At 42.5% G+C, this 9223-nt stretch overlaps 1 protein-coding gene across 1 annotated transcript; it reads right to left on the bottom strand.

The window, feature by feature from the left end:
* Positions 1-2951: 2951 nt before the first annotated feature.
* On the bottom strand, positions 2952-4094 carry LOC147629762 (microbial Terpene synthase-like protein 13). The gene has a single exon (XM_086810977.1). It carries the CDS (start codon positions 4092-4094, stop codon positions 2952-2954), a length of 1143 nt encoding a protein of 380 aa, XP_086667103.1.
* Between the last annotated feature and the right edge of the window lie 5129 nt (positions 4095-9223).

Consider the following 9223-nt stretch of genomic DNA (forward strand, 5'->3'; position numbering starts at 1 on the left):
TGCGCTCCCCCGACATTTCAAATTACCTATCATCGACTACCACACCCTCCACAATTACTTGAGGGAGGATTCCCCTCCAAAAATAAGCATTCGTTCCTATTTTGCAAATCAATATGGAAACCATGGATGACGCCACACCCTAAAATTTTATTGATTTAGAGGAGAAGACACTTTGCCCATGTACTCGCTGCAAATACCAAGTGGCTCGACGTCCACAAATTTGCAATGATCATACAAAAAAATGGAGAATATTTTTGGTGGAACGATTGGAACATCTAATTAGTGGCAATGCACGCTTCAACAATGACGAACCAGTGGATATCTGGCCTGAACAATGGAGATCAACAAGAGTAGCGGCAAACGAGGTGATCCAACAACCCGAGGAACTTGAGGCGGATTCGGAGCAAATACTAGAACATGACATGGATGACGTGATAAATGCCTTACACGATGGAACAGAAGCTCAATGTTTGGAACACGAAGGGGCAGAAGAAAACACACGACGTGTGGAATACGCTTCCTAAGAAGAGAAACAGCTACACAGGCTTGCTCGTCTTCCACTATATCGTGGAGCACATGTGCCTATTTTACACGCTTGCCTATCCATATTGAACTTGCAATCGATTTTTCGATGGTCTGATATGAGCGTATCAAAATTTTTTGCGTAAGTGATGATATCATATGCAATTAGTGAGTTATGTACCTTTATATGCATTTTCTTAGCCTGACTATTTTGTGTAACAGCTTATTGAAACATCAAATATTTCCAGAAGATAATGAGATGCCAGTGGACCGTAGTCGAGCAAAAGCAATGTTGCACGCGATTTGCATGGACTATAACACACACCATGCTTGTCCAAATGATTGTATTCTTTATCGACAAGAATAAAACAACGCATTACAATGTCCACATTATGGTACATCGAGATATAGACAAAATGTGCAAGGAGAAAGGGTACCAGCAAAAGTTTTACGACACTTTCCCATGATCCCTCGGATTAAAACAATGTTTAAGTGTAAATCCATTGCAGGATTGATAACTTGGCACTGTAAACACTAGGTCCACAGATGGTGTTATGCATGTGCCAATAGATTCCTCTACATGGAAGCACATTGAAGAGAAGTGGGTAGCCTTTCAGGAGGAGGCTCGCCATATTCGACTCGGACTAGCCATGGATGAAGTGAATCCATTTGGTCTATGAAGTTCATCATGGAGTACATGGCCTGTTTGTCTAGTTAACTATAATCTTCCACCATGGCTAGCGATAAAAAAAGGACATCTTTTATTGTCTTTGATAGTTCCTGGAAAGTACAAGGTGAAGAACATGGATGTGTATTTAGTCCCTTTAGTTGAGGAGCTTCGTGTTCTATGGGAGGGCATTGAAGCTCATGATATTTCCAAGAGGTTTGGACAACGTGCACTAACATTGAGAGGAATACTTATGTGGACTATGCATGATTGGCCTGGCTATGGAGAGTGCTCAAGTAATACTGTAGCTTGTTAACATATTATGTTAAGTCACAATTATCATCCAAACTTACCTGCTATACAATCTTTTTTGATGTTCTATAGGGCTTTCACTGTCAGGGTATAATGGATGTCCATTATGTGGGCCGCAACTTGAGGCTCGATACTCAAAATCTATGAAGAAGATAGTATACGAGGGCCACAAGAAGTATCTCCCAGTGGACCATCCTTTGCATGAGGGATTTATAGGGAGGTCTCCTTGCATATGGTAGAGCAGTGATTGGAGGACCTTATGAGAGCTGGATCCAACCTATACACCTCCAGGAATGAAGCGTCTATCCATTTTCATCAACTTCCATACTAGAATGACCTTTTAGTGAACCATCTTCTTGACCCAATGCACATTTTCAAGAATAGAGCCGACGTGCTTCGAAAAACCATCACAGGAGCAAAGGAGAGCAAGGCACAACGAGATGATTTACAAGAGGTTCAATTCATGCACCACTTATGGGCCCAAAATAGAGCAGATGGAAAGATGAAGCTACCAAAAGCACCTTGGGTCATGACAAAGGATGAGCAACGGTGTGTAAAGAAGTGCATTCGTGAGTTTCGTACCCCTATAGGATGCATGTATTTCTTGAAGGGAGCATTTACAAAGGACAATGAGCTTAGTGGCTTGAAGAGTCATGATTGGCACATATTCTTGCAATTCATCTTCCTATAGCCATCAAGGATTGCCTCAACGATGACATTAGAGCATCAATTTACAAAATTGGTGCAGTGGTACGTTGGATATCAAGGAAAGAGATTAGTAGAGACACATTGGCTGAGAAATACTTTCCAACAAGTATTTTAACCATTCAATTGCACTTGCTAGTTCATGTGGTTGATGAAATTGTTGTGGCTGGGGCTGTCCATAGCCGATGGATGTTTTTGTTAGAGAGATTTATGAAGAAACTTAAAGGATTTGTTCGTCAAAGAGCTCGTCCCTGAAGGTAGTATGGCAGTGGGATGTCTTGTTCAAGAATCATTTGTATATATAACTCAATTTCTTAGTACGTCTGATCCCGATATGCCAAGATTATGGACACAAGAAGAAGATGATTGACTAGTTGGGAAAGAACCACAAGGGAAGGGCCTTGTGAGCAACCTATCTTCATTAATCCATCTCTCATTACATACATCCTCTCACGACGACGGCCAATGGTAGAACCAAAGAAAGAAATTCAGCAGATACCTAGCCATTTGATCAAGGTTTGTGAGCAAAACAACAAAGATCCAAAAAAGAGGAAATAGCATCCTTATATATCTTAATTTTAAGTGAGGAGAAGAAAACTTTAGGGTCAACAACAAAAATGCATTTTTGGATAAAATCCTTGCTTTATTAGCTTTAGCGAGTGCAGCTTCAGTTAAAACATGCCTTGCATTAGCCCACCCATTGCTAAAATTGATAAGGGGACGTCTCATTATTAATCAGAGCAGCTTACTGCAAAGCCAAATAGATCTGAGAAGAATCATTCAGTTGAATAGGCAACTTCTTTTTTTTAAGATGGAGGAGAGGCCACCTGCTCTGCAGCAGCGGAAGCACGACGCCTTGTGGGGAGCAGGTGTGCGAGTAGCGGGCTGTCTGGTAAGACCATTTCACGTTGCCTGCCATTAATAGTCCCAGCCCCCGCAGGTAGGCTTCCACTCCAGGCTTCTCTACGAGGCTTGACTTCTGGGCCTCGGCCATCAGCTGCGCACTCAGCTTGTCCACCTCCTCAACCATGCGCACAGCCTCCCACACCGCGTTCGCAAAAGTGAACCCTGGCGCGGCCTCGCGTGCCCGGAAGATCACAGATGGCAGGTTGAAGTAGTCCCCATGGCTCACCTCAGCTTCAAAAGAGAACAGATCATTGTACAGCGCTACATGATCCACCACTGCGTCGTGCAGCTGCAGCAGCAGTTCGCTTTCTAGCGTCTCCTCGTCCAGCTCGATGTGGAGGCCGTATTCCAGCAGGATGAGGCATGACGGAACTAACGAAGCGGGCCGGCGTATCACTTTGACGTACTCGTCGACACCTGGAACGCGCCCAGTGCTCCGGAATCGAGCTTGGATCATGTTGGCATCAACGTAGCGTCTGGTGGCCTGCAGGAAGCGAGACTGCATTTTGAGAGGCATGTCTCTGGAGATGTCCTTCCAGATGTCATGCAGGGCAGCAAGCCCTTTTTGGATATTGCGGGTTTCCGAGACTGCTTCTACGGTGCTGTCCGCAGCAGCTGAGAGGTGAAGATCGAGGGTTTGGCCAGCAAAGCATGCGAGGATGAGGTTGCGGCGTGGTTGCCAGACATGATCAGTGGCACAGCCACGAATAGAGAGATTGTCATCATCGGTGTCAGTGAGGAAGAACCAGCTCACCAACTTGGTGATCGGAACTAACCGCTGCGCTGCGCATTGGGCATAGCTGACGCTGCAGAAGAAAGCAAGCAAGCAGTCACGAAGGAACTGGGCAGCTTCAGGGGAAGCGGGCGCCGCAGTGGCCAGGATCCAGGGGTCGCACTCCGCTTTGATGATCTCGTACTCGGGATGCAGCATGGGCTGGAAAGAGCAGGCAGGGACCCAGTCGTATGTTTCGCTAGGCTCCATAGAGAATGAATGCTATGAAGTGGAACTTGAACTGGTGATATTTTGACAGGCTACAGAAGATGATGATGATGTGTAGAGAGGCGAGTAAATTATGTGTGTGAGAAGGCTACCGATGATGCCCTTCTTTTTAATAAGCGGTCGGGTCGATCACCATCAATAATTAGGTCGGCTCACGACTCCTTTTTCACATCATCGTGTCTCTTCTCTCTCGAAAGTCTGGTGTTTTAAAGGAATTTTCGAAGAAAATTCACTGACTCCCATTCTAATTAGGTGGGCTCACGACTCCTCCTCCTCCACATCATCGTGTCTCTTCTCTCGAAAGTCTATGTTTTTTAGAATTTTCGAAGAAAATTCACTGACTCAACGTTTTTTTTCTTTTCTTTTTTCCAAGGAAACTTCTAAACACAGAGTGCTGAGAAGCCTGAGATTCTTACTTGCATCATATGGCCACCCCGTGCGAATTACAATGTGCTGAATTGTTGTTAACACTCTGGTTTCCAAGGAATGGGTTGTCTTCTTGGACAACATGATTTGGATTTCTCTTTTGTGCCATGTAAGCTCAATGGAGGTATAAAATATTTACTTGGCTTATCAAGTCTTATATTTGAGCCACAAAATAATCGACTCAAGGCCCATTTATGATTTTTTTTAAAAAAAATACTTAAAATTTCCTTGAAACTACTTGAGAGCGCTTGTGGAGGAAGCATTTGCCTATCGTAAAAGTTTTGGAAAAAAAAACATTTTTAAACTTACTAAAATAGTATAAAAATATATTAATAACCTTATCTTCAAGGAGACTTGTATAAAACGCGCGTCTTTTATTGATAAAAGGTACATGGCTTATATTCATATAGTTAGTTTTTTTAATTGCATTTGTAGAGCTCAAAATACTATTTAAGGTATTTTGAACGTAAACTTTTAAAATTATAACTTTCTTACAAATAATCACGACGATGAAGAACTATGTTTTTAAAATTTTTTACACTTGATACATATTTTTTCCACTAATATCTTATGTTGAGAGTATTTCCTCGCTAGGAATTTCTTTGAGACAATATCATAGAAAAGAAATGAATTTTTTCTAAAACTCTTAAAAAGCTACAAAAGTAATCTTACAAGACTAATATAAATTTGAGTTTGAGTATCTTTTATGTATACATTAATCCTTAGTAGTACTAATTTCTTGCCCAAATCATGGACTAAATACTTTTGCTACTATGAAATGCCCTTGTTTGGTATTAGGGTCCCTAGGACTAGACGACTCTTAGGAAATGAGCTAGTTTAATTAATTAGGACTTTTTGGGTAATTAGAGCCTAGTTATGAAAAAAGGGTTAGGACAAGATGTTCACGTTCTTTTTTTCCACTGGTGGATAAGCTTAGGTGATTATCCTTTTTTTATTGCATTTTAGAGAGAAAGAAAGAGAGGGTGCTTCAAATTTGCTTCTTTGTGTAGAGTTTCTAGAGAGAAATAATAGTTTGAAGATTGCATGGCTTCTAAATTAACCAGAAGAAGAAGAAGAACTGACAAAATTCTCATCACATCAAGCACCACATAAGATAGAGAAGCTTGATAACTGCATAGTGAGAATGCGAGAAGAGGAGGAAACAAGTGAGAGAAAGAGAAAGGAAACAAGTGAGAGAAAGAGAAAGGAAAGCGGTAATTTAATAGTGTCTCCTCCATAACAAATACACCAGTTGTTCCAGCCAACTATAGTACCCTCGCTACAACATTTCACGACTCCTTCTCCACATCATCATCGTGTCTCTTCTCTCAAAAGTCAATGTGTTTTAGAATTTTCAAAGAAAATTCATTGACTCAACGTTTTTTTTTGGGAATTTTCAAGGAAACTTAGAAGCCTCTAAACACATAGTACAGTTTGCTATGCTGAGAAGCCTGAGACTCTTGCTTGCGAATTACAATCAACGCTGAATTATTTTTAACACTTTGGTTTCCAAGGAATTGGGTGTCTTCTTGGACACTTGCTCAAGTCTCTCTCTCTCTTCTTAATTCTAAAGAGAGGAGTGCAAACAATAATCCATCTACAAGCAATTGAAATTCATTGTCATTTTAACGTGAAAAATTCCCCTTGTGGCCTCCCCTCTCTCTCCTCTCACACTCAGCTTTGTAATGTCAATTGTTACGTTCAAACAATTCCCTCGGTAAGAAATCCAAAATAGCCAGCCCACACTAAAAGGATAGATTCAATAAAGGCGACACTTTTGAAAGATTTTTTTAAAGTAGGCTATATACTTAGTCGAGTGTATGCATTAGTCACCGTTGTAATGCCATTTCGGGACACAATATGTCCTAATATCTTGGCCGGGCTTACCATGAATTTGCATTTCTCAAAGTTTAGACATATGCAATAAAGGTGGCACTTTTGAAAGATTTATTTTCAAGTGAGCTATATGCTTAACGCACTTAGTTCAGTGTATGCACAAGGCATCCATGAAGATTTCAAGCATGACACATCAATCTTTGAAAAGTTTCATGAGCATTAGTAAAGCCAAAAGGAATAACCTTGTAAGCAAACACTTCCCACTCAATGGTGAATGATGTCTTGTGCCAATCTACAGGGTGTATTGAGACATGGCTATCGCAGGAAAAAGCATCTAAAAAGCTATATTCTGCCTTACCTACTACTCATTTGAGCACATGATCTATGATAGGGAGAGGGTATATGCATTGACCTTTCTCAAGTTCTCGCAAAGAAAAAGTTTGCCATTCTTTTTGGGTACAACTACAATGGGAGACACCGATTCAGTATGCTCAATTTCAATAATCAAATTTGTATCTATGAGCTTATTAAGCTCCCCTTTGATCTTTTCTATGAAGGTTTGGCTATACACATAAGGCCCTTTGTTTGGACACTCCCTTCACATCCTTGTGTTACGTAGCTCATAGCAGCTATAGGAGGCTCGAGCCCATCCACAGGAGCGTGGACGGCAAGCGAGCTAGGGTTCAGGAGTGAGGGCGCATGGGACAGAGATCCATGGGCAGCTGGGCATGTGTGGGCAGGAAGACCCTTATACATTCTTGGCAATGGGGATGCTATCCCCATTCTCTCTCAAGCTCGATGGTGATCCATAGCCTCATCTCCTCCTCCACAAGTGTCGTTGCCACACCAGTTACGTGAGTATAACATTGGTATCAGAGCGAGGTACCAACCCGCGTGAACAGGGGTTGGACCCACCTTAATCATTTGGGGTCCAATCATTGGAAGGACCTTATCTTTTTTTGTGTGTGGAGCAGCACGACAAGGGGGAGAGGAATGATGGAAGCTTGAGTGGAGGAGGAGGCGGAAGGAGGGAGCACGCTCATGCACCTCTGTTGAACCAACGTGAGAGAGAGAGAGATAGACACGTCATATGCATCCCCAAAGGTGTGTAGAATACACACAATAGATGAGTATATATAGAGGAGATCCTACCTTGTCGTTTGTGTTTTTTGTTGGCTATATATAGAATGTCTCTATATATATAGCCCTATATATAGCCAACAAAAAACACAAACGACAAGGTAGGATCTCCTCTATATATACTCATCTATTGTGTGTATTCTACACACCTTTGGGGATGCATATGACGTGTCTATCTCTCTCTCTCACGTTGGTTCAACAACCTCAACCGCTGCCACCATCTTATCTCTCTCTTACCTGCTCTTAACTGCAACCATACTCGGGGGAGAAAAAAGGCACCATACTCTCTCTCTCGTTTGCTCTCTACAGCACAGTCTACACGGGAGAGGTGCAGACCTCTTAGGTAGCACCAAGGCTGGCCGGCATACTAAAGAGGGCTGCGTGGGACAACAGCGAGCAAGGCAAGGTGGGCAAGGACAAAAGCAGCTATGCCAAACTCAATAAATGGCAACAACGTCGACGTCAACAAAAATGACGCATACCCCCAGCCAGCGCGAGGATAGTAAACTCATTCATTTGCTTGCTATGGAGGGGCTGCACAATCGTCAGCCACGAGTCGACGGCCACCCGCAGCTATAATAGCCAGATTCTTTTTGCCAGATTCTCTCCATCTTGCACCGCGTCGGTGTTGCACCTCCCCACAATAGTGCGTCGTGCCAGGGTGCTCCTTTTCCTCGAGATCGACATCGATCGCGTGACCGCACCATAGTGCGCAGGTCGTCCCTTTGAGTACTCTCACTACAGAGCCTAGGAGCTTGCCCCAACGACACCGCAAAGCTTCACCATGGATTTTGCCAAGTTCAATAGCCTGCACACTCTATGGGATTGGGTGACTACTTTCCATCAACTTGCCCTATTTTTATTTATTATTTATCATTCTTTTCTGCATTTATTTCACTATCTACAAAAAATATAAATAAAAAGAACAAGACCTAGTAAAATCTAGATTCCAATCATGAGCAAGGGTATTTCACCAATTGTGTGGTGGTTTAGAGGGTTTCTTTGGGATGCTTTCCTTCGTTTCAGGCCTACCAGGGCCGAACTTGACTGCATGAGTCAAGCTGTCTCTTCCCGCTGGATTGAGATAGGATTATTGCCTTTGAGCTTGCGAGAGCCCAAATAGACTCCTGTGTTGACATAGCTCACCTTGTCCGAAGATGACCTCGTAGGTCCATCCTAGCGATGGACGACACTTAATTTGGGGGCGATCAGCCCTCAAAGGCTGATGATGATGAGTATGACCACTCCACCAACAATCTCTTTGACGAGGAGAAATACGAAGTGTATCCTCTGAAACTGATGAAATTGATGAGGAAAAGATTGACATCTCTAGGGGGTCCCTTGCTAGGTTATTTGCCTATGCACTAGTCAAACGACAATTTTACTAGCCTAGTTTGTTCAAGGACATCCAAGGTCAATAAGCATGAGCGCCTCAAGGTTGGAGGTTTACTACAACCATTGGATATTCCTAGAGGGAAATGGGAGAGTATTTCCATGGATTTCATCACTCGTCCAACGCGAATGAATCAAGGAAATGATTCGGTTTGGGTAGTGGTTGACAGATTGACTAAGATGGTCAAGTTTATAGCTATTAAGAAGACGGTCAAAACACCTGAGTTAGCTAGTTTGTTTATCGAGCATCTCTACAAACTATATGGCCTGCCCATAGATATAGTCTCTGATTAAGATAGGAAATTCAATATCCACTT

Source organism: Cibotium barometz, chromosome 17 (assembly GCF_041138505.1).
Source record: "Cibotium barometz isolate CiBa-2024 chromosome 17, ASM4113850v1, whole genome shotgun sequence".
NCBI classification, from domain to species: domain Eukaryota; kingdom Viridiplantae; phylum Streptophyta; class Polypodiopsida; order Cyatheales; family Cibotiaceae; genus Cibotium; species Cibotium barometz.

Excerpts from the sequence above, each read along its gene's own strand:
- LOC147629762 (XM_086810977.1), bottom strand. The coding sequence starts at position 4,094 with ATGGAGCCTAGCGAAACATACGACTGGGTCCCTGCCTGCTCTTTCCAG.